The sequence below is a fragment of the Phocoena phocoena genome, chromosome 4, assembly GCF_963924675.1.
Source record: "Phocoena phocoena chromosome 4, mPhoPho1.1, whole genome shotgun sequence".
NCBI classification, from domain to species: domain Eukaryota; kingdom Metazoa; phylum Chordata; class Mammalia; order Artiodactyla; family Phocoenidae; genus Phocoena; species Phocoena phocoena.
The window spans coordinates 14,050,794-14,076,543 of NC_089222.1; the positions used below are offsets into that span (position 1 = coordinate 14,050,794).

The 25,750-nt window shown below is 43.0% G+C and overlaps 1 protein-coding gene across 1 annotated transcript in view; it reads right to left on the minus strand.

The window, feature by feature from the left end:
* Nucleotides 1-676: 676 nt before the first annotated feature.
* Nucleotides 677-25,750, minus strand: part of CPNE4 (copine 4) — a 421,313-nt gene continuing 396,239 nt past the window's right edge. Inside the window, exons 10-15 of the mRNA XM_065877050.1 lie at nt 24,101-24,234; nt 16,699-16,753; nt 13,643-13,694; nt 10,938-11,071; nt 5,220-5,456; nt 677-811 (exon numbers count right to left, since the gene is read on the minus strand). Coding sequence (XP_065733122.1) covers nt 677-811; nt 5,220-5,456; nt 10,938-11,071; nt 13,643-13,694; nt 16,699-16,753; nt 24,101-24,234 — 747 coding nt within the window. The remainder of the gene's footprint in view (nt 812-5,219; nt 5,457-10,937; nt 11,072-13,642; nt 13,695-16,698; nt 16,754-24,100; nt 24,235-25,750) is intronic.

Below are 25,750 nucleotides of genomic sequence, written 5' to 3' on the forward strand. Positions count from 1 at the left end.
CTAGGATCTTGGGCCCATGCACACCTATTGCATCACGGTCAAATTTAAACAAGATTCTCTGGTGATTTGTATACACAGGGAAGTCTGAGAGGTGCTGGATTGGGTGCCCCAGACCCACTTCAGGAAGACCACCTCTAGGTGGATAAGCCCCTTTTTCAGTGGAGGGACCATTCTCAGCAGGGAGGAATTATGGATGACAACTGCAAAAACAGCATTTTTTTTTTTTTATTTTAAACATGCAAAATACAGTCCATGCATCTGCCATTTTAAAAAGTCTCTCATCCTGTAGCAGATAAAACCAAATATGTTTTGGCTATCAACGTTCAATAAATGTTTCAAAATGCTTTACAGTGTAAAGATAATAAGAAATTTAGCAAAATTTCAACAAACCTGTATAAAAAACAGATACAGATAACATTTTATATCAAGGCGACATGCTGTAATGTAAAGAGTAAGTTATAATTATCTGTGTTTCTTTGTAAAAAGTCTTTAACAATACAAGGGCTTAGCAGATCCAGGCCTCAGGGCTACACATGCAAAAAAAATTGTTAGTTAAAAATCACCAAAACGTGCTATTTTTATATGTGTACCTTTGTGTCTTTTTAAGTACAGGGTAATAGAAGTATTAAGTATCAGCAGGAATAGTATTCAAGGACTCTGTAAAAGTATGTAGACTTCATGGAGCCAGTGTCCGGGAAGAGTCATACATTTCTGATGAACATTTTGGCTTAATCCCTTTGCCATTGTAATAGTCCACGACTTGGTTTGGGACTTCAGCCAACACGCTCTTTGCCAGGGCAGCTGGAGATGCCTGCAGGGAAGAAGAAATCACAGTGACTTTGGTGCCTGGCCAAGGGAATCTGACCCAAATCAGCCTAAAAGACTTGAGTCCTGCTCTAAGCAGCTGGTCCCATTCATTCACTCATTCATCATTCATTCTGTACCTGTCAGCGTCTACTCCAAGCAAGAGTTGTCAGATTGTTGGAAAATGAACCTTTAATTTCATAATTACATTTTTTCATGTCTGTCTCAAAATATAAAACTATTCACATCTGAGGATGGGTGAACACTGGATGGCAGAAAGAATTGCCTTGCAGTTTTGTGTCTGATTTACATTCAAATCCATACACCTATTTATGTTCCAGGCACTATGCGAGCGTTTATAGGGTCTATGATTCTTGCCATTAGGAAGTTACAGTCATGTGAGGGGAGCGTGGTGGGGCCGAAATTAACCCTCCTATGAGGCAGAACATGAAACATCCCACAGACCAGCAGATCACATCAATGGGAGCTTGTTAGAAATGTATAATCTTAGACCCATCCCAGAGCTAATGAATCAGAATCTGCATTTTAACTTGATGCCTAGGTGATTCCTGTGCATATTGAAATTTGAGAAGCACTGCTCTAGGGAGTCACAGACACTGTGTGACCAGAGCACAAAAAGCCAAGACTAAGGCATCTTGGAGGAAATCACAGCAGGCTTCCAAGAAGAGATGGCATTTACATTGGGTATATTTTAAAACAGGGAGAAGGAGAGGAGTGGCATTTGATCATTCTAGGGACAGTGAGTCATCTGATGGGGCTCTAAAGGAAGTGCATGTGTGTGTGTGTGTGTGTGTGTGTGTGTGTGTGTGTGTGTGTGTTGGGGATGCAGGATTGGTGGGGCATTCAGTTGGAAAATGAGCTTGTGGCCAGGTGATGGAGAGTCTTGAATACTGTGCTAATTTATGTAGCCTTTCTTATATCAGCATTATGGACTCACTGCAGGCCTTGGGGCAGAGAAAGGTAGAGGTTGATATTCTGCATGGACTCTGGACTCATGCAGAGCTGGGCCTGACCTCTGACCCTGGCACTCACTACTAACTCCCCAGCCACTGGGCAAATAAGATTGCCTGAACCTCATTGTTAGCAATTACTGAAGAGGTTGAAAATGTGAAGCGGAGAGAAACGTTTGAGGTCCCTCTGGAAAAGTCCTGAAGGACAGGGGGCTGGACTAAATGCCAGATGACCAGGTTTCTAGCTCTTTCCTTCCTATGTGGCTTGTCACTCAGCCATTCAACTTTGCTAAGCCCCGATATTCTGAGACAAGAAAGGAAAGAACAGGAATTCATTCTATCTCAGAGTTTTTAGGAGGCTCAAAATGTAAGAGACACGTACCTTAAAAACAATCTGAAAACACAGTGAGGAGTGTTTCTAAAGCGACTGCTCACATTTTGAAGGTGCCATAGTATGTTGGACATTGGTATCCATGAATGCTCTTTTATTTTATAAATAACTGCTCAGGGTCATGTGTTAGATCATGGCCCACTTTTACACTGGGGAAGACACAATAGTCATTTCCTCCCTTTTCTCTCTGGTCATTGCTCACACAAAGTTTAGAAAGATAAAGACTTGACTTCCCAGTCTCCCTGGCATCTAGGGATGGCCATGTGATCCAATTTCATTGTTTGAGACCCAAGTGGTAGTTTCCTGGGGGGTGTTTCTTGGAGCTCTTTAACAGACATCACTGGCTCTGTTTCTCTTTCTTCGTCCTTTTTTCCTTGAACTAGAATATGATTCCTAGAGCTATGGCAACCATTTTATCATTGTGAGGGAATAACAAAAAGAATCTCTTAAGTGCTGGTCCTGACACTATTGAATCATTGAAAAAAACTAATGTCAGCAGCCACCAGCCCCTAACATCTAGCTACACGAGAAAAGTATATTTGTACTTATATAATCCAGGGTTTCTCAATTTTGGCACTATTGCTATTTTGATATATTGGATATATTTGATAATTCTTTGTGTGGGGACTGCCCTCTGCATCATAGGATGCTTACTAGCATCCCTGGCCTTTACCCACTGGATGTAAGTAGCCATCAAAAATGTCTCCAGACATTGCCAAATGTGCCCTGGGGAGAAAAATCATCCTTGGTTAAGAACCACTCATGTAATCCACTGTGAGATGGATTTGCTGTTATTTGAAGACAAAAATATTCCTGAACAGTATGTCAAGCAGAACTTGCTCAGATGATAAAAGTATTCTGTAGTTACACTGTCCAATGTGGTAGTCACCAGACACGTGCTGTCACTGAGCCCTTGCAATGTAGTTAGTGTGACTAAAAACTGATTTTTAAATTTAATTTTAATGAATTTAAATTTAAATAACAACTTGTGGCTCTTTGCTACTGTGTTGGACAGCACAGTTCCCAATGATACTCCCGCCCTTTGCATATCTGTGCTGGTGGTTCTAGGGAGCAGAGAGGGCCTGGAGGTCCATTAACTTGGGATAAGGCAGAAAAAATATGAAAGTAGCTGGCAAGAACAGTAATAAAAGTCACATTTATTAACTACCTACAGGCCCCAGGCGCTGTGCTGAGCGTTATATAAGCCCCACCTCTAATCTTCCAATGTGTGTGTTATTTGCCCCGTTTTACAGATGAAAGTCTGTGACACAGAGGGGTTAAGTAACTTGCCCCAAGCCACACAGCTCAGAGCCTCTGCCCTGTCCGAAGCTCTGAGTTACCATGTAGAGCAGAAAAAGAGAGGTGATTCATGGGTTCCTGGCTATATGAAATGATATCCGTGCCTCACCTTGAGTTTTATTTATGGTTTATTGAATTCAGAATAGATTAGTTTGGATAATGAAATGGTTCTCAGAATCTAATTTGAAATTCAGTAAGCTAAGGCTGGTGCTAAACTCCTGGTACTCTGCTCTAGTTGACCACAGGGAGCTGGGAGCCTGGAGCAGCGGGGCAGTGAGTGCGCCCCCTTCCTCGCCCTGATCAGGCACTTCCTTGTTGTGGGTGTCCCTCACCTCCCTGCCCACTCCACAAGGTCTGTCCTCCTTATGTCCCAGCTCCAGCCGCTTCTCTGAAGTTTTGTAGCCACAGGGTGGCCCACCTCAATCGTCCACAGATCGCTTGGTGTAAGTTTTCTGCGGATACCTGTGTCCCAACCAGGCAGTTTTCCAGTAAATTCCTGGAGGCTGGGCCCCATGGCTCCTCCTCTCACTGTGGTGCCAGTGCTAGCACACAGCAGGCACTCTGCGGGTGTGTGAGGGAGAGCAGGGGTGGGGTGGAGGCTGCAACAGTGCATGGCCCCGTGGCATGTGTGTGTGTGTGTGTGTGTGTGTGTGTGTGTGTGTCTGTAGGGGGCGGGGAGAGGGTGGTTTGGAGAAGCTCTTGGACCCCTCTTCACTCAGGCAACGCTGTGGGTGGTGGTCAGTCCTGTGGTACTTCTGTCAAGCTGACAAGACGGGGCGGGACATCACAGTCTAGAAGAACACCCTCCCCCCACCTTGGGCACCATGTGAGCAAGTGGTTTCAATGATGAACACAACTGTGGGCGATTCAGCTCCAGCACACCCCAACTTGAAGAGGATGCCCCACCTTTGTCCTGTGCAGACAACCTGGGGGCTTGGAAACCTCCCCTTGGGTAAGTTGAAGATGGGCTATGGTAGCAGAGTTGCCCTCTGTGAGTCACCCAGGCTCACTGCCCACACACTTGTGGGAGCTTTCACTGGGGCATGGAACAAAAGAACACAGGGGGCTGTCTGTGACACAGTGGGGGAGGCTCTGCAGGGCTCTTCAGGGCCACGGCCATCCCAGAGGGAAACTGTATGAATCAGAAAAGTTTTTTTTTTTTTAAACCCTGTGGGTCATGAACCAGTTTTGATTCTGCCTTAGCAAACTTATTCCAGCATTTTCCCCTATTGACCACAAACAACTGTTTAATATCATCCTTTAAACTAACTTTAATATCTTGCTGTTTCCCTCATTAATGAATTGAATAAATCTTTGATGCTGCTTACTGTACATTTATACAGGATTTAAGTTTCTATCATTTTGAAAATATACTTTGCCAAGGCAAACACAGACCTCTGCCAGGGCACATGGCTTGACAAGGAGAACCAAGGCCGAATTTCAGCTCTTTGCTACTTCAGCCAGGCAACCTTGAGCAGGGAACAACCTGCCCAACTGTACATGGCAGTCCTGGGTACACTGGAGACCCTAAATTCTGTGGATGAGGCCAAGCTCCAATGAAATGTTGGCCACATAGTTAGCATGACTGACTCAGGTTATACTTCTTTCTCCAGCAAGCCAAGCTCTACATGTCCTGGGTGGGAATCGGCCCGGCCCAGGCAGGGACAGCTGGCATTGCTTCACTACGAACACTGGTGGAAAAATGGGGGGGGGGGCTTCTGCTCTCCCAGGGGAAGCCCCCGAGATATTCGTACGTGTTTGAAGTTCCTGAAGGGCACGAACTGGACGATGTCGCGAAGGACGGGCTCTCCCTTAGGCGACCTCAGAATCCCGTCGTCACCGTCCAGCATCTGCATGTCACTGAAGTCTGCGTTGCCCACTCCCACGATGATGACCGACATGGGGAGGTGGGAGGCATGGACGATGGCCTCCCTCGTGTCGGCCATGTCTGTGATGACCCCGTCAGTCAGGATCAGCAGGATGAAGTATTGCTGCCATTGGTGGGACACCAGGAGACGATGGGGATGGAGAGGTGGGAGAGACAAGGACAAAGCCAGTTACACACTCCGGTGGCTCCAGTGCATACTGACCACAGCAAATGACAACTGACTTTTCCTGAGTGCCCGTGTTGACAACCCTAAACACTGAAGACTTAGGATGAATGGAGCTTAAAGGCAGGCACAGTAATTGCAGGTTAATTCTAATGTAAACCTTAGTGATGTTTACAAAGCACAGGGTGTAGACAGAGCAGCAGAAGAGTCAGGGGGGCTGGCTTCAAAGCCTCTTGCTCTGAGATACTGGGAATTTTCTCTTAACTCCTCTGGGTCTCAGCCTCTTCATCTCTCAAATGAGGGGTGGGGCTAGATCATTCATATGGTCCTCTTCAGCTTGGAGATTTGCAAGAGTCTAAAGCTGAGCTGCCTAATATTTACAATAGCCACCAGCTCCATGTAACTATGGTGCCCTTGAAATGTGGTGAAAACAATGGAGAAACAGAAATTTTCATTTTATTTCATTTGAATGAATTTAAATTTAACTTTAAAAAGTGGATACCCGATTGAGTTATTGGAAATCTTTTAAGTATGTTTGTAATAACTATAAATAAGTGAATCCACTTTCTCAATTATCAACTTATAAAATCTATATAAGGATCAAGTATTTTCCATGGTAATTTAGCATCCAAATTGAGATGATGTGAGTATAAAATACACACTGGATTTTGAAGACTTAGTACAAAAAAAAAGAATGTATAATATTTTATTAATAATTTTTATATGGAATAGCTCTTAAGATGATAATGTTTTAGTTATACTGGGTTAAATAAAATATATTATTAAAATTAATTTCCCTGCTTCTATTCACTTTTTAAAATGTGGCTACTGGAGAATTTAAAATCTCTGCATGCCTCTCACTGTATTTCTAGTGGATGGCGCTGTGCTAAAGCCCTGCTAGAAAAGGCAAGGGTCACAGTCTCTCCCTCTGAAGGCTGTGTGCCCTGGGCTAATGAGTGGCCTGCAGGTGGCTGCCCTTCTCCAAGGATGTGGGCAGAAGACTCTTCCTGCTCTAAGTCCTGGTTGGACAGGCTGGTGGGTGACTCATCTGAGATGGAGATTGGAGAGAAGGCTCCATGCTCATCAGCACAGGAAGGGCTTGGGAAGGGTTACGGGGTCTGGAGAAGGAAGGCCCAGTGGAGGACATCACCGTCCTTAGTCGTTAGAGGCATCATGACAGCCTCTCAGGTGAGAGGGGAGGGAAGGAGGTCACTGAGATGCTGCTCATGCCAAACCCAAAAGAATTTCTGATGTAATCTTTGCAATATGTTCTACATCTACAGGGAATAAATGTGGGATGATGAAACCATTCCAAGTTGCCACATTTCAAAGGTGAAAGGCTAGGTAGAATAATCACATGTTGAAAACATCTGTTTTTGAGATTCACACTTAGAAAGCTGCATATAGGCTGGCAGTGCTAAAGAGTTCCCATTTTTCTCTGTGAGTCTGAAAAAAATGTTTTTAAACAAAACAACTCAGTCAAAAATGCAATTAGAGAGAAGAGAAATTCACACTATGATGAAGATAGTCACATGTCCTGCATGCTTTCCATACAGTTTAACATAAAGACTAATTCTGGGGCTTCCCTGGTGGCGCAGTGGTTAAGAATTTGCCTGCCATTGCAGGGGACACAGATACGAGCCCTGGCCTGGGAAGATCCCACATGCTGCAGAGCAACTAAGCCCGTGCACCACAACTACTGAGCCTGAGCTCTAGAGCCTGCCAGCCACAACTACTGAGCCCACATGCCACAACTACTGAAGCCTAGAGCCTGTGCTCTGCAACGAGAAGCCACGACAATGAGAAGCCTGAGCACCTCAACGAAGAGTAGCCCTCGCTCACCGCAACTAGAGAAAGCCCGTGCACAGCAATGAAGACCCAATGCAGACAAAAACAAACAAACAAACAAATATACATATATATATATGACTAATTCTGTTCCATGTCCACTACCCACCCCTAGTGCTAGTTGATCAATTTTCAAATTCATTCGAATTGTCAATTTTCATCCATACCTATGCTTTTTAAGTCTTATACATTCACAGAGAAGGTGGCCTGGGAGTTTGGAGGAAGGTTACAGTTGGGTGAAGTGATTGAGGAGCTAGGGAGTTGCAAGGAGAAGGCACAGAAGGAGGCAGCTTGGTGGCCTGGGGCTGGAGGGAAGCAGTGTAGGAAACCAGAAATGACTCTTCCCAGGGTGTGCCTTAGAGGTCATGGCAGGTGCCACACCTGGATGGAGACTCATCCTGATTCCTGATCAGGTGGACTCGTGAGTGAATCACACTTCTGTGCCCTCATCGTCCACTCCCCACCCTCCCCTAACTCCTGTTTGATTCGACCTTCATGGTCCAGGGCACGGATCTCCCCTACCTGCCCCCTACAATACCCACAGGAGCAAACAACCTGACAGTCACACGACCACATCAAGAAAGTTTAGAGTTGTTGTGGTCTAGAGCGGACGTTGGCAAACTTTACAGAAAACTGTAAAGGGGCTATAATAAATACTTTAGGCTCTGCGGGCCATAATGATGTCTGTGGCAATGACATAACTCTGCCTGTTAGAATAAAAACAGCCATAGACAGTGCTTGATAGGAATGTTCATGGCTGTGTTCCGTTAAAACTTTACTGATGGACACAAGTTTGAATGTCATGTAACTTCTGTGTGTCATGAAATATTATTCTCCTTTTGATTTTTTTCAACCATTTAAAAATGTAAAAGCCATTCTTACCTAGCAAGCCACTGAAAAACAGGTTGCAGAATGTGGCTGGCTTTTCATTTAGAGCAGGGGTTCTTAACCTAGGCTTGCGGACTGTTGAGTTGAAAGAATTCAGGCAGTCTGTGCAGCTGGGGTAAATTAAAGTTTTATTTTCACTAACCTCTAACTAAAACTTATCATTTTTTTCAATCCTAAATATAATTAACAAATAAAATTAGTTTTAACTGTACTTGTGACTGAGTCACTAATAGAAATCACAGAATACGTTCCTCTTATCTTACAGTGTTTGCAAATATCTCAACGTGTCATTTACATTCAACACTACTTAGAAATTACAGAATTATTAGGCCAGCCACAAATTCTCATAATTTAATTTTATTACTATATTTATGATGCTTCTATGTAACATTTAAAGATATTTTGCTAACTGCATTTCAGTATAATTGGTTTATTTTATAACATATGTTTTATTTTGTGCATTTAAAGGCCCTTCTGAGGAGGGGTCCATGGGCTTCACCAGCTGCTAGTGGTGTCCATGGAACAAAAATGGTTAAGAAGCTCTGGTCTGAAGAGACTGTCAAGATTCTAGAACCTGATCCTTCCAGGTTTAAGCTAGCTAAAGGTAATAGGCTGCAGACTGTTGGATCAAAACCCTGATGGAAATTTCCAATAAAGGTCGCAGTAACATTTGCTTCCAAAGTCAGGCTAGGAAAGTGCTCATGGGTGAAATATTATAGTCTTTGAATGTACGTGAGGTCCTGCTTACATAAGGAGAGGACATTTTTTTTCTTTCTAGAAGAGTTCCACAAAACTGAGGAGAAAATCCTACAGCCACAGACTTCCTGGCACCACTTGCCTACAAGGTTCAAGGTTAGGACCCTTAGCAATCAGTGATAACAAGGGGCCCTGGACCACACACTGTTCAAAAGATAATGGAAACCTCTGGGGGAAAGCATCAGTGTTCCTGGCCTATAGGAGTGAGTTATTTGGGGAGATGTGGATTAGATGCTTCCAGTACTGTTTCCTGACCTGTCCTTTCAGAGCAGACCCATCTGTCCCTGGAGGAGTGAGTAATAGCCAAAACCTCATGCTGGTTTGTATTAGTCCAGAACTCAGACCTATGTCAGATTCTCTTTACTCCTGTGAGTCCTGGTACCCCAGGGAGGCTGAGATGATTCAAACCGGGCTCCGAGGAGCCCTAGGGATGCCTTGGATGCTCTTGGGGATAAAGGGAGTCAAGGAGTATAGACAAGTTTGGACCTCATCCTTCAGCCCATATTTAGAAAAAATAGTCTGTTTTCTTAAAATCTATTTTATGTGTTTGGTTTCTGAGCAAGGTATTATTTGAGTATTTGAATTTGAAGTCCTGGTGATCAAAAAAAAGGTTAAAAATAAAATTAAATACTGATCCTGTCCAACCTTATGCCTAAATCTTGCATCTGAGAGGATTCAGATTTGCTTCAAGGCCTCTGTGGGTTTGGCAAGATGGAGATGCTATTGACTTTGACAAACATGGTCTTCACAGGGGTGTTGGGGAGCAAAGTTTGGGTGGTGCAGGTGGAAGGGTCAATGGGAGGATAGATGGAGGCAGTGAATATGGGCAGTTCTTTCAATGAATTTTGCTGTAAAAGAGAGTAAAATGAGGGACAGTACCTAAAGGGTGAAGTGTTGAGAGAGAGTTTTGAACCTAAACAAGAGATATTGTAACATGCTTTATTTGCTAATAGGAATGAGTCTTCAGTAGAAAGGGAAAAATAGGTGATGAGGCGAGAAAGGGAATATAAGTATGAGGTCAGTGTTCCTAATAGTTGGGAGGTGTGTGCTGCAGTGCACAGAGCAGAGGTCGCCATGAGACGGGAGTGTAGTCCAGCCGATCCTAACACAAGAGAAGCTGAGAACACAGGCACAGGGCAAGGGGGTCAGATGAGCTCACACAAGAAGGTAAGGGAGCAGCATATCATATTCTTCATGCAAATTCAGTGTCTTGGAACCCAGGATAAAATCACAGAGAAAATTTCAGACATTAGCAATATTCTGCTAAATCTGAGAAAATGCCATACAGCTAAAAAAGGACATAGGACATAATGACGGTATTGAAAAATGATGCATAGAAAAGCTATTACAGCAATATATTTAAGTCTAATGTATTAGGGGAAAAAAACAAACTCTATTTGGCCTTGTAACCTTGGTTTTCATTTTTCTTAAGAAAACCACTAATAGGACCTGAAATAAACCTTCACTGTGATGTTGTGTGTTACTTCACTTGACTACCAGGCAGAAGAATAACCCATTGTTTTACTTCACTTCCATCTGTAGTCTGGGTACACTGGAAAGCAAGCTTAGTTTTGGACAGTTGTCTTTCTTCCTTCCTACGAACTGAAGGTGAGTATGAGTTTTATGAGGATAACCTACACTCCAGTGAATATAGTGGCTTTCCTTGTTGAAGGCCTTCTGTGTTCAGGTAACATTGCAGACATTTGAGTTATGTCATCTCTAAGCCTCATGTTAATCCAGCAGAGATAGGCATGATTATCCCTACTTTTCAGGTGAGGAGACTGAGGACAGGGGGAAGGTTAAGTCACTTCTTCAAACTCACACAGGTAGAAATGCAAATTTATTGTCAGATTGGGATGGGTGCTATGGCCAGTATCCAGGTGAGGATGGGTAAATGCCCATTAGCAGGTAGACCACCCCTCTCCTTACCGATGCCTCCTTAGTGTTGGTCTCCTCTGATGCTGACTTGGCGACCTTCTGGATGATGGGAGCGATGTTGGTGGGGCCATAGAGCTGGAGTTTGGGAAGGCAGCTCTGGTAGGCTTCCACAACTCCTTGAATCCCTGAGGTGGAATTGGCAAAGATCAATAGCTAAATAGTCCCCCTAAATATATTTATAATCAAACACACACACACACACACACACACACAAATGAAACATTAACTTCCCCCAAATAGTCCTTATCAATAGCACATCTATGTTCTTAAGATAAAAAAGAAAATACCACATCTGGGCTGGTATTTCTGCCTCCACTCCCACTAAAATAATTTTCTTTATTCATTTTACTTATTTTTTTTTTTGAAATTGACTTGGGAAGAATTTATTAATGAATGATTGTGTTTGCTACAGAATACAAACAAGCTTTTTATGACAAAGAGAATATTCTAGACCCATTAAAAAAATGTCAGTTACAAACCTATGTATTCCCAAATCTTTTTCTACACTTTCAAAAATAAGGGATTCGTATTGGGAATATTTTGCATTCCTACAACTTAAAACTCAGAGAGAAATCATTTTGGTCTGAAATCATTCTCTTTAAAGGTTCAAGTCAAAAGCGATCATTTCCACCAATGTCTCCCTTATGTCTCACCTTACACAATAGATTTCATTAGATCCTCCTATTGTAATGAAGCCAACGTTGTACCCATTTTACAGGTAGGAAACTGAGGCTCAGAGAGGTTTGCTGCAGACTCAGGATTCACACCCAGGTGTGTCTGGCTCTAAGGGCCATGCTCACAGCTTTAACATCCCTCTCATTTTCACACCATCCTGTTGACTCTAGTATAACCACCCCGGGCCACCTATGTGAGGATGTGTACCCACAACCATCTCTCCAGATGTTAAAGTCCTTGTGGGTAGGAATTGTGACTTTCTTTCTCATGAGCTCGAGGCAGGTCGGGCACATGGCAGCTGCTCCCCAAATGTGTGATGAATGAGCAAGATGATGGTCACAGTCGTCTGCTGGGGACTGTAGTACAGGTGAGTGACGTCCATCACCATGGGCACCCCTCATTTAAGGGGGGCTTCCATCCAAGAGATCATGATGGGTGGGCTCTGCTGGAAGAGGCAGCCCTGCTAGTGTAGCTCCTCCCAGCGTAAGTCCTGGCTGCACACTGAATGTTCTAACTGTGATCCCACAGAGACAGTCCCATTATCTATGATTTTTGTTCAAATGGTCCTCTCTGTGTCTGTGCCTGTGTTACCTCTCTTTTCCCCTGTTTCATCTCATCCGCCTGCACCCCTTTCTACCCTGAAACAGCACACTGGTCCTGTTTTAAGCCAGAGAGACCCACAAAGCCCCTCCTGTGATTTTTTTTCCCTCCACATCCTGCCAACCAGAGTTTGGGCATCTTGGATGAGCAAGTTGTGCTCTGTTCTGCCTTTATACACATGCATGCAACAAAATGTGTATGAAAATGACTGAAAATGCTTCATTCTCTTTGTCCTGCCCCAAAGTCTGCCATTCTAAAGACAGGTGCCAAATCATTACATAGCCTGGTTTTGAAGTTAAGTGATGCTGAACAGAAGCTCTTTATCTGTTTTGGTTTTTGAGGTTTTGCCTAAGAGAAGCAAGTCTGAGTTCTCTTCCAAAAATACCAGGCAGGTGAATTCTAAGATGTGAAATGGGTTAACACTGGATATGTCCTTCATTCTGCTTTGATGGAAAACCATTCTTACAGTTGAAGAGAGGGAATGGTTTGAGATGAGGGAAGCCCAAACTGTAATAAACTTGGCGTGAGGGATGATGAGAGGGAATAAGGGCAGAATGGAGATCTGGTCTCATAGGTTGTTGCGTGCAGACCTGGGGATATTGATATCATGTTCTTGGACAGTTAGTGCCAAATATGTGAAAGAAACTGCGGGATGTTCTACACCCCCACAGGATCTGAATTAATCCTGTTCAGCCCCTTCCTCCTCTATAGGAAGGAGGAGAGACACAGACATTTCCACCAGCCCACTGCAAAAATGTCTTACCATTTTCATAGCAACAGGTGTACTTGGCTCTATTTATTATTTAGAAATCAGGAAAAATGATTCTAGGATACAATTTATCATCATAGTCATCATCATTATTTTGTGGAATGTCTTGGGGAATTTCTAGCTGGAAATAACATAATACAGACCAAAGCCTTTGAGAAGGCTCTTTCTGGCACAAAACCATGAAGTGACTTGTTTGAAGTTGCTGAGGGCATATCCTTTGCCAACATGAAAGTGTCACATGATCTCCACGCTTCCCCCTTTCCTTATTACTTCAGAGAGAGGAAGTTGTGCAAAATAAATACTTGATGACAGCTTGGAAAGCAGAAGGAGGGGTACCTCATCACTGCCCATCACGTGACCCTTCCCTCAATTTTTTTTGTTTTTTGGGTGTTTTGGGCCAGAAGAATCCAGAATTGGAATCAATATTCTTGCTCTAAGCTCAAGACCTCTTCTGCATTCTGTCTTTTCCAGCTCTTCCGTCTCTGCTCTGTTGTGGCCTTCAGAGTAGTGTGTTTATTTGGGTCCAGGGAGCCTACTTCTCCTCTGTGGACAATCATCACTGACATACTGCATCAGGAGAGAGAAACTAAAATGGGAAAAGTACGAAGGGAAGGGCTGTGAAACACTGACTTCCTTTCACGTTGTGATTTACCTGCACATTCTGGGTTGTCTTCATTAAAGTTGATTGCGAAGTCGTGAGATACCTGGACACCAATTAAAATTTACAAAAGGAAGAAAGGAGAATGACAACATTAATCCAGTAAGGAGGCACTGGGGCTTAGAGTTTGCCAACAGATGCTCATTACATTCATTATGTGTCAAGCAGCGGGAACCATTTTAAGCCTTTACACAATCACTCTGAGATGGAGGGTGGATTCTAAGCTCCCTGTGGAGTTGAGGTGACAGGGAGATTTTCTAGAATCAGATAAATGCTGGCAGGAGGGGGAGACTAAGGCATACGAAAAAAAAAATCCAAGAAAATAGTTCATAAAAATGTAACTCCAAATAGCTTCCGGATAGAAGTGGCCACAGACCAGAGGCTTAGATTTGGTTGAGTTCTATTTGGAGCCAGTGATTAAAAAATGATAACTCAATAACCTAAGCTGTCTGCTTGACATGGCCATGGTTATAAAGGCTCCAGCAAAGCTGTTGACATTTAAGACTCATTCTAACATAATATACAGAGCTGCCAGGCAGGAGGATTTTCACATACATACAGGTAAAAATAGACTCTTGCTTTTGGAAAAGTAATAAAGTAATAATTCCAACACAAATTCCTCTACCTGGCAGGACATATGTACAAGGTCAAATAATATGTGGTTTACTTTTTTTCTTTCTAAAACCTGATAAAATAAGAGGGGTGCCCTGGCATCTATACATTTTTATTGGGTCACTTGGAATTTTACTGAGACTTCTATTTCAAAGGCTATTGCCCACAGGACTGACTATCTGGGTTCTAGAAAATAGGTCATTGTGTTAAAAGACCCCTCTTTTCTCAGTGGGGGTCAGAGCTGATGCTGTTGGTGCCTCGCTCACACTCCCTTGCCCTTGGCTTTTCCAGGCAACTCAGCCGACTGCCAATCATCCCGCCTGCTTTATTTACCTTAAGTTTTTCTTGGGCTTCCAGAGCCTGCTTTGCCTGCCCAAGTGACAGGCTAAAAATGGTGGGGAATAAATGTCCCCTGGGAGTAATGTCCCCGGGGAGTAGCTCTTCATCATGGGCTGATGGGAGGTGGTGTGTCAATATCCCAGGTCTCTTACCCCTTGGGGTCTGTGGGCGCTCTGCATTGTCTCCCGGGATTCAGCTCTGGCTGTCCATGCTGGTAATGGCTTGTTAGTAAACCCTATGTTGATCTCTCCCCATTTCCCCACTCTCTACTGAGGTTTCCTCCACCTCTCAAATAAACTACTTGCCTCCAAATCCCTGTTGCAAGGTCCCAGGAGAGCACAAACTAAGGCGGAGGTACTTGTGGCTCAGTTTCAATGCAAACTGAGATTTTATCCTGAAGAAGTAAGTCATGGTAACTTTGTAAACACTCTGGGGGGCACTTGAGTTGCTGAGACCATCAGGGCCTGTCTGGGGCAGAGGGGAGATGAGGCATGGAAAAGGGTATCTGAATGGCTTTGGGGGGAGCAGAGTGAGAATACGTAAGGGGTGCCTGTTAGGGCAGCAGGAATAAGTTAGCTGCCAGTCAGAGTGGAGCCAGGGGATCAGGACTTTAGCAAACAGCACGAAGAAGAAGTTGCTTCAGAAGGGCGACCAGGCAGATGTCAGGGATGAGGACAGAAAGGCCTGGAGCCAGGTATGCTGCACACCTTTGTCCTCAGCCCCGCTGGGTCAAGCTGAGACCGGAAGGCTGTCTGGGGGGATGTGAGGAGGACACTCTCAAGCATCTCAGGGCAGCTGGACTGGTGGTTGTCCAGGTGCATTCCAGGCTCGAGGCTCAGCACCTCTGTGAGGAAGGTGGGCACCCACCTGCCCACATTCTGGAACTGATACCCCATCTGAAGGGGACTGCATCTCCTGAGCTCTGGCTAATACTTTTATGTGTAATCTTTTAATTTTAGTGTTATCAGGCCTTTCAGTTTTTCCAGAGAAGCCAGAAATCTGACATTTTATATGAAATTGTCTAATTCTTAAAAAAAACTGTGTGTCAAATAGAATATGGCCTAATGTCTACAGGCCACCAGTCAACAGCTCTTGTTCTATATTCTTCCCCCACCATGTACTGATTTCCGACAAATGCTTCTAGAATTCTGTAGCATGGTCAGCAGGAAGGCCAGTGTGGGCTACAGAGAAAACAAGGAGGAGGACAGGTCAGGGAGACAGGCTACTCCATCATCTCTCATTCCAGCAGGAAAAGGGAGGTGAACTCCCTCTTTCACTGAAGGCCCTTGGTCTGACAGCTCTGGGGTGGAAGCAAAAGTTGGCATCTGCCTCCTGCTGTTCAGCTCAGACAAGGTCAGTAAAAGAGAAATTGATGACTGGGCGGTATTGCTTGCACTTAGCTGGGACCTCAGAGGCTTCCTGAGGCTGCAGCAGTAGCCCTGTTCCTCTCCAAGGTTCTCCCACCTGGGAGGCTGGGTCCCCTGTGGAGAGTGTCCCACAGGGCCATCTGGTATACCATAGGAGAATGCCTCAGTTCCACTGCAGCACAAATCTCTCCACGTACAGTCTCTGCCTTCTTTGTGAGAAATTGGCATCGAAACCAAATAGGATTCCAGTGTCTTTACGTGAGCCTTTCAACTCCAGAGTCTCTGAGCCCAAGCAGCGCTTTCTTCAGGATTTTTCTGTGTCTCCCACAAAAGACTGGTGCTTAGGGACTTGGGATGAGGGAGTCTGTAGACCTCACTGTCATGGACTTTCACTGTCAACATGGTCAATAGGGTCTTTCTCCAGGGGAGATCTGAATACATGGGTTCTGAGCCACTGGAGATCAACTTCCGAGTGTTTTCACAGTCTGACTATGTCTATAAGAAGCTAAACAATGGAACACTTCATTTGGAAATGACTCTGAGAAGGCCAATCCAGAATACCAGGAGATTGGCTGTCATCAAAACAGAGGCTCCAAGGAGCTAATCTCACTGGTTCTGAAGACCACTTCTGCCTCTTTGGGCCCTTACATAATTATATCAAAGGTCGAAAGAGTGAGACTCCTGTGAGGGAAACCCAACTCATCCTTTGTTTATAGCAAAACACTCACTCACCGTGTACTCTGGGGGTATCCTGGCACCAAACCCAAAGGCTGGGAACATTTTGTCACTGAAATTTAAAAAAAGAAGTTGCTACATTTGTCCATTTAATGAGGAAGAAAAACACAAACTTGCATTACCTTGCAAGAATAGGTCACTATGCCAAATACTGACTACTCATGCGTCTTGATTACCTGTGGTAACAGGGGATAGCAATAGTGTGAGCAACTAAGATCAAGAAATAATCCCCAAAGTTCATCACTTTACTGCTTTCCTTTACTATAGGTGAGACGATGGGCAGGAGAAGAATAAACATTGATTGGCACTACAATATGCCAGATATGATGCTAGGCCATGTACATACTTAGTTAATTTTCACACAGTGTTTGAAGGTCCACCTACTTATTATTCTTGTTTTACTGATGAATAAACTGAGTCTCAGAAAGGCTAAGAAAATGACCTAAGGTGTTTATCAGTGAGCACTGTGTGATTCCAAAGCCCATGCCTTTTCTATTATACCATCATGACTTACTGATTATGTACAGCATTAAATGTGATTTCCTCTTGCACTTCCCATAACTGGGCCTCCTGACCAGATCACAGATAAGACTCTTCTTAAGCAAAATTTGTGCTGTCAGGAGATTGTTGCAGTGGGGCTCTGGAGTATTGCTCTTGGAAGAAGGCATGCCCCCCTCAGGCTATCTACCTTTTACTTTCTCTCCCATTAAAAACACAACTGAGATTTGTTCTTGGAACAGTTCCTCCATTTCGCAGTTCTTGCAGAGCCAGCCGAGGAGAAAAGGAAATTCAGATAAGGGCTCACTGTCCCAGAATGTCTCTGGATGCAAAAGGGGAGTCCCAAGCTGAGAAGTCAAAGGATCAAAGCCAGACCGTCACCCATCACTATCTAACTGATTTAGAGGTCATCAGTAGCCAATGATGGCTTTGATAGAACTTCACCAAAATATAGCCCATTTGACCAAATTTGGGGCAGGGGTTGGGAGATACAGGGAAACCAGATTTCTCTGAAATCAACCTCTAAATTTGCCAGAAAATCACTAGTTCCTTCTTTCCCTTTTGATTGTGTAGATATGGGCTTCGTGGGGCATTGCACCTATCAGGTATTAGAAAAGGTATTAATGATGATAAATAGAAAATCATAAAATCTTATAAAGGATTAACCACAGCTCTGAGAAAAAAATACTTCTGGTCCTTGGAAATATTGAAATACTTTGTCTCAGAAATTCCTTCTTAGCCAAGACAAGGGTGAGTAGATGTGGGGAGGAATCAGCAAGGGAGATTTTAGAGGTACTTTCTAGTTAAGTCTGGAAGAAAACTGTTCTGGGTGGAGGATGGGTCCTGCTTCTTCCAGCTCGGATGGCTCAGAAGTCAAAACAGAGAAACCTAGAAGGCTCCACATTTTTTAACTTCTTTGATAAGTTTAGGAGGGGTGAGATTTAATATTCCACCCATTTCTAATCACAAAACCAGTGTTCCAGACGTAATGATATTCCTTTTAACCCTTCAAGCCACCCTTGTGGATTTAAGCTTGCTGAGCATGATGTACTGTTATATAACCGAGTTTCAAGAGTACAGAGGTAGGGAAAATGCCTCACCTGCAAGGGGAATAATTAATGAATCAGGATGGTCTCAGTTCTCTGAAGTCACAATGACCCTAATAAACATACTAAAGAAAAAAATTCAAGCCTAAGCACAATAGATTTAAGCATTCACTTTCCCTGATTAGAAATAGAACTGGGAAGAGAGGAGTCTTATTATGCAAGAGGCAAGGGAAGGCAAGCTGAGCACACAAGCAAGCATCAGCATGCCAACACATCAGGGAACTTAAGATAGGATTCAGCAGCACTGAGTAAAGGGGTCATTTAGCAATTATTGAGGACTTGATTGGTAGAAACTTCCAACCTGGAAAATTCAGGGCAGATCACCACATTGCTGAAGGCAGTATTTCTTACTATTGGAATAAAATAGTATAAAATACTATCTAAGAGCCCAGGGTCTTCAGTGGCAGTGAGCTTGACGTCTTGAACTTCTTAGGGAAAGAACTTGATCAGATGACCTGCAGATGGAAGATGCATTTTTACCCTCCCTGGTAAGGAAAAGTGGGCTAAAGCAAGAGATTAATAAAAGAAAAGACAAATGACTGTGTCCATAAGGAAATGGAGATGAACTCAGAGCAAAATAGCATTTCAGAACAACTAGACATTTAATGAAGGCTGTTCTCTAAAGCAGTGGTCTTAAAGCTAGGGTACATGGACATGCAAAGCCCTTCGAGGGATATGAGAGCATGGCTTCTTTGTTTTTAAGGGAAATCAGTATTCAGTTCCTCTACCTCTCCATGTATACTTTACTGAAATTCATCTTCTGGGAACATCCCTGATGGAAATACCTGCTCCTCATTCACACCTCCCCTCTCCCAATTAACCTCTGCTCACCCACTAGGAATCTCAGCCACCATGGTGAGTTGCTCCCGAGTGTAAAAGCTCCACAGCAGAAAATAAAGAGATACTTCCTGATGTGAATGACTCACTAGCAAACAAATCCTTTTGTAAGTCAGATAGTTTTGCTGATTTTTGCTTTAAAAAAATTGTAGGAAGTGCTGATGTCAAGTGCTAGATCATTAAAAATACCTTTTGATGATAGATATGTAATTTTTTGATATAAAACTTAGAATTGAAAGAATTACATAATACTCGTAGGCAAACTCTTTCCATTACCACGGACTTATAAAAACAAGCTTTCTTAGTATTAACATTGATAAAAACAAAAAATTGGATTAGAATTGATGCTAGATTTTCCCATTCTGGTCATAGGTAGCAGTCATCCACAGATATGTAAGCTAATTGGGAAAATAATCTACTATCTGTTTCACTAAGATTTTTTCATTTCTATTTTTTATAGGCAATAATCAGGTGTTGAACTTTCACAAATATTTATGATCAATTACACACTAATAAGGATTATAATAAGAACTAAACCAGAAGATATTTTTAAATACTTTGAATCTTTTCATTACAGTAAATTTTAGAGATTGGAAACTTAAAAATTTATATTCATATTTTAGTTAAAGACATGTGTGATACAGTGATCAATAAAGAAATTTCAAACCAAATTTTTAAAGATACATTGGAATGAAGTTCTATGGGGGAAGGGAATGTAAATATGAGCTCATGAAAAAGAAGAAACAAAATTCTCAGCTCAAACTGATGAAATTGTTTGCGCATTGTTTAAATGGACGATGGTAGGTATCAAATAGCTATGGCATTTAGATTCTGCTGGATGCATTTGCAAGAGTTAGGTAAGAGTTTTATTTTTAAATGTCCATATTTACATTACACTAGAATTTTCATTCTTTGTCACTATTTAAACTCTTGATGGAAAATGTTAGATTTCAATGCAAAAGTGTGTGAGGGCTATATGTTTTAACACTCTTTTTACGAGTATGTGAGCCAAAAATTTTTAAAGGTCATTAGTCCAAAATGACTTTTAAGTCTGACACTATAGTCCTTTTCCCTTTTGTGTAAGAGTATTAAAGAAAATAGCCTCTATCACTTATCAAGTATGTACAAAAGGCAAAACTTTTGTATCTAATCCTTACAACCACTCTGCAGGGGAAGTTAGATAAATCTTTCATTTGCAGTCAAGGAAACAAGGCCCAGTATAACATCAGGAGAATAAAGAGAGCCGAGCTGGGATCTGAACCCAGGCCCCCCTGTCACCAGGACCCTGTTGACTCTGCCCTTCATAGGAGGTTGGTCTGGTCTAATGATTCAGAATAATGTGCTAATAACAACAAATAACAGAATTAGCAGAACTCACCACCCCCAGGAGGCCCTCCTCGACTGTCAATCTCTCTTCTCACAAAGGATAGAGTTAATCCTTCCTTCCTCATGCGTCCCCATCCTTACATAGGCCATGTAGGGCTGTGATTCATTTATGTGCCTTTCTCTCCCATGAGACTGTGACCAACTTGAGGGGAAACCATGCTTATTAATCTCTCTGTGCCTTTACAGCACTGTGTGAGGGGTCTGGCACCCAGTAGGTCCTCAGCTGCTCCATCTCACCTATCTCTCCCAATTTAACTCTGGGTCTCAATCCTGGATGCCCATTGGAATTAAAAATCCTGATCCTCAGGTTGTGTACCAGGCTAATTAAATCAGGGTGTCTGGGGGTAGGGCCCAGGTACCAGCTTATTTTAAGGCTTCCTGAGTGGTTCCAATGTGGAGCCAAGGTTGAGAACAATGGATTGGTGTTGGCAGAGTGGAAAAGGTAGCGCTGTGATGTGACCCTGCCTTCCGACTTCTAACCCAACCTTCTGCGCTCAAACATGCCTGTGTCAGTTCTAACCTTGCCTCTGCACTGCTCTGAGCACACCTCAGAGGAGACGCCTGCCTCAGTGGTTTCCAGTACCCCTGCCTTATTCTGGGGTTGGCCAAGCCTATTAAACGTCAGTCTGTATTTGCGAGCAATGTACCGTATTTATACTCTCTTGGTAGCAGCTAGACCAGCCTTTCTATGAGGGACATGGCAGGTGGTCAGAGACTCACATCTCTGCTGAGCCCAAGGAATGGATACCATCTTGGACTTGAGCAGCCTAAAGAGACCAGGTTGTTCGTAGGAGCTGGGGAAGGGCTACAACCAACCCAGAACAGATGAGCTCGTTTGTGAGCGCACGCTCTTGGGGAGCTGGAGGGGAGACAGGGCAGGGGTCTCTCTCTCAGAGGTGCATAGAAAATGGGCTGGCAGGGCTGCCTTCCAGGCTCAGGACCTGAGTCTGGTCTCCCCTCAAGGCCACCCTGAGAACTCCGAGCTTCACGCTTCTCTCAAGCTGTTCAGCTTCACGGATCAGCTCATCATGACCCATCAACAGTGACTGTACAAGGGAGGAAGAAAACCCTTGGCTGTCAGAGGCTGGGAGGAATTTCCAAGCCTCTTGGGGATTAAAAACCTCCGCGTCGCTGCAGGAGGGGGAACGGCGCCTTCTGTCAGTTTTTATTGAAGTGTTTCTTTTTGAGCAACAACCTCACTGACTTTGATGCAAGAATAAATTAATTCCAAAACCCCAACTTGAAACGTCCTGACTTCCTGTCTATTGTCTTTCCACCCACACAGAGGAGAAGCGGTGGAACCTTGTCAGTTTTCAAGAAGCCATTAGTGTGCCCATTTCAATGTTGAGGTGCCTTTTTTATATGAAAAATATAAAAGCTCCACTGAGCTGAAGAAACCTGTTTTTCTTGGCCAATTGGGGCTGACAACTTTGGTATTTTATTTTTAAATTTTTAAAAGAATCATTTGTGATGATTCTTCATGTAACCCCAAAAGTGTCATCTCTTACTTTTAGAATGAATCTGTATTTTTGAGGGAATACAAAATCCTCCCCAGGCTTTGTCTGGCTCACGTTATAAAGGGATAACAGCTCTAAAAGATGTGCAGGTCCCTCTGACTGTTGTATCTGCATCTTTCATGCAAGGTAATCAGGAAACAGAAGTTCTGCAGCTTGTCCAGTAAATCTGCTGCAGAACCGCAGCAAGGACTCTGGGTGTCAGCATCTTAATTTCTGGCCAGCTCACCAAATCTCCTCTTTGGAATTCATTATTACACTGCCTTGTGCCTTGCAGAGTCAGTCAGAGTCAACTTTATTACTAAGCAGCTATTGTGTTGTACTAAGTGCTTTTACCTACTTTATCTCTTTTATGAGAATTTCAACATTTAAAAGTTATTAAGAATCCAGAAGATGTTTCCTCTCTTCCTTCTTCTCTCACATGGACACACTTTTGTGTGTGTGTGTGTGTGTGTGTGTGTGTGTGTGTGTGTGTGTGTGAGTGTATGTGAGAGTGAGAGAGAGAGAAAGGAGAGAATTACTGTTTTGTTGTTTTGGGGATGTTTGGAGAAGTTTCTGACAGTGAGGATGCAATATGTCCATCTTTTCCCTCCTTGGTAGAAGTCTCCATATGACACGAGCCTCTCTAAGAACCTCCCCGAATTGGGGCCTAAAGAAATCAGAGCTGAGATTCAAGTTGTCTTCACAGACAATATTTCAAGGTTAAGTACAAGTATCATTTCAACAAGGTAATTAAAAATGTTATTATTGCCCTCTGTTCCAAATGTGGAAAAGAGGAAGTGTTAGCAGGGGCCTTGTGTTTAGAGCTGTCTGATTTGACTGTACCTGTTCATTCATCCCCAACTGGCCACACACCCATTTGAGTTATTGGTGATGAACAGTATGAATCCAGAGACTCACCAGTGGGAAGTCCACTGCTGGAAGCTTTCCTATTACCTGTCCTTTTGGTTTCTCTGCACTTTCTGGTCACTAGGTTGTGTCACTCCCTGTGGTGCCTGTGTATCAGGTTATCATGGTTTATAACCAATTATGAGACTAGAAAGAACAGAAATCAGGCTATTCCATGAAATCTCCCTGAAACCGGAGGACAGAGTCACCTTTATTTTTCTGGTTTAATAGGTCAATTAGTTGCTGCTCATTACTAACTAGCCCTATATTACAATCATACCAGGCTGTCAAGTGAGATTTACCCATATTTATATTTACACTGGTTCTACTTCAAAGAGCCTTCTTGATCAAACATGTGAACAACTTCACCTCAATCTGGAAATTACATTCAGTTCAATGTAATTTATGTAAATCACTTCTTACAGGGAATTCTCTTGGTGGGCAAGGTCAATATTCATTATCAAGTAAAAATAAATGTAATACTGATCTGATCTCAAAATCGTGTTTTCTATACAGACTTACAAACACATACACACACTGTAGTGGGCACACACACACCTTCTGTTAAAGTTACCAACAGCTTTTGAGGTCCATGAAACCCCACTATTACGAGCTTACACTGTGGAATGAGCTGGATCTGGGTGTGGAGCAGAGCACAGATCACTTCACCTCCCTGCACAGTTTTCCTCTTCTGTTAAACAACACCCATGACAGAATGTTTAATGTGAGGATCAGATAGAATAGTGTCTAATAAACCAGTGCTTCTCAAACTCCAAAGTGCACATGAATCATCTGGGAATCTTGTCACAATGCAGATGCTGATTCAAATTCTCAAGTGGGACTTGATGAAGTTCCTAGGTGACGTTATGCTGCTGGTCCATGCACCAAACTTTGAGTAGCAAGGCACATACTGAAACTACAAAAGGGAAACCAGAATCGCTATCCAGTGGTCCTGCCAGCCAAGTAAGAGAAGAAAGCTAAGAAAGGATTGTTTTGGTGGTCAGTGTAGGCTTGGCATGAACTCAGTTTCTCTAGGTGTGGAGAGGATAACACATTTGGGACAAAGCTTTATTCTGTCCTCTCATGAGCCTCAGCATAACTTCATTTCCATTCTTTGGCCCAGGGTCAGGCAAGGGCCACAGGAACCCACAGAGATGGGGAGTCTCATACCTGTCATAGTCTTGGCAAATCTCTCCCACAGCTACCAAGGCCTTCAGGTACTCATTGGGCTGGTAGGGGTGGATGTAGTGCAGGGAACAGCTGTTCCTGGGGTCCCCATTCGAAGCCGTGAAATCTATAGCTACCTGGAAGAGAAGATAGGCAAATGGGTGGATTTGATTTAAAATGAACATATTTCATAGGAATTGTGATTAGCCCTGAGAGAGACACAGCCAGTGTGTGTGTGTGGGGAAGCAGTATGTTACACACCTGCCAATAAGCAGAGTTAGAGAAGAAATTCATCAGCTTTAAAAACTAGTTATTCAAATAATGGAGAGGATGTGGAGAAAAGGGAACCCTCTTGCACTGTTGGTGGGAATGTAAATTGGTGCAGCCAGTATGGAAATTGTATGGAGGTTCCTCAAAAAACTCAAAATTGAATTACCATATGACCTAGCAGTCCCACTCCTGGACATATATCCAGACAAACTCTATTCTAAAAAGATACATGCACCCCTATGTTCATAGCAGCACTATTCACTATAGCCAAGACGTGGAAACAACCTAAATGTCCATCCGCAGATGAATGGATATAGAAGATGTGGTACATATATACAATGGAATACTATTCAGCCATAAAAATGAATGAAATAATGCCATTTGCAGCAACATGGATGGACCTGGAGATTATCATACTAAGTGAAGTAAGTCAGAAAGAGAAAAACAAATACCATAGGATATCACTTACATGTGGAATCTAAAATATGACACAAATGAACTTATCTATGAAACAGACTCACAGACATAGAGAACAGACCTGTGGTTGCCAAGGGTGAAGGGGTGTCGGGGAGGGATGGAGTGGGAGTTTGGGTTTAGCAGATGTAAACTATTATATATAGGATGGATCAACAACAAGGTCCTACTGTATAGCACAGGGAACTATATTTAATATCTTGTGATAAATCATAATGGAAAAGAATATATAAAAATAATGTATATATATATGTATAACTGAGTCACTTTGCTGTACAGCAGAAATTAACACAACATTGTGAATCAACTATACTTCAGTAAAAAAAACTAGTTATTAATTTGGTTGAGGCCATTTCTATAGTCTTCAACCTCCCTCTCCCCTATGCCCTCTTTTCTCCTTGTCCAAAACAGAACTTGAGATTGACGTCCAGGTTAGAAAACCCAGCATCTGATCCACGACATCACCAGGCAGCAAGGGTAAGGGTGGAATATTGTAATTCACTAAGAAGAGTTCTTAGTGCTCTCCGGGGAGGACGATTCCATCTCTGAGACCTAGCTAAACTCTCTCAAAACTAAATTCTGTGTTAAAGATGTGGTCTGTATAACAAAGCCACTGCTATTTTCATGAGTGATCAGTTGCAGAGAGAGATGCTGAAGTGGTTATAATAAAATTTCTGCCAGAAGCAGCTCTGTGTAACGCTCATTCATGTAAAAACCCACCCACAACAGAGAAGATGCCTGAAGTCTACAGCATTGTCAGTGGCAAGTAGAGAAGAGAAACCTCTGTCTGGCCACCTAGTGGGCATTATCTTTGAACTTAAGTTTTTTCTGACCCCCTACATCATCATCATCTAAATAAAAGTTGACTCACAGGACAATTTTTTTTTTTTAATTTTGGCTGTGTTGGGT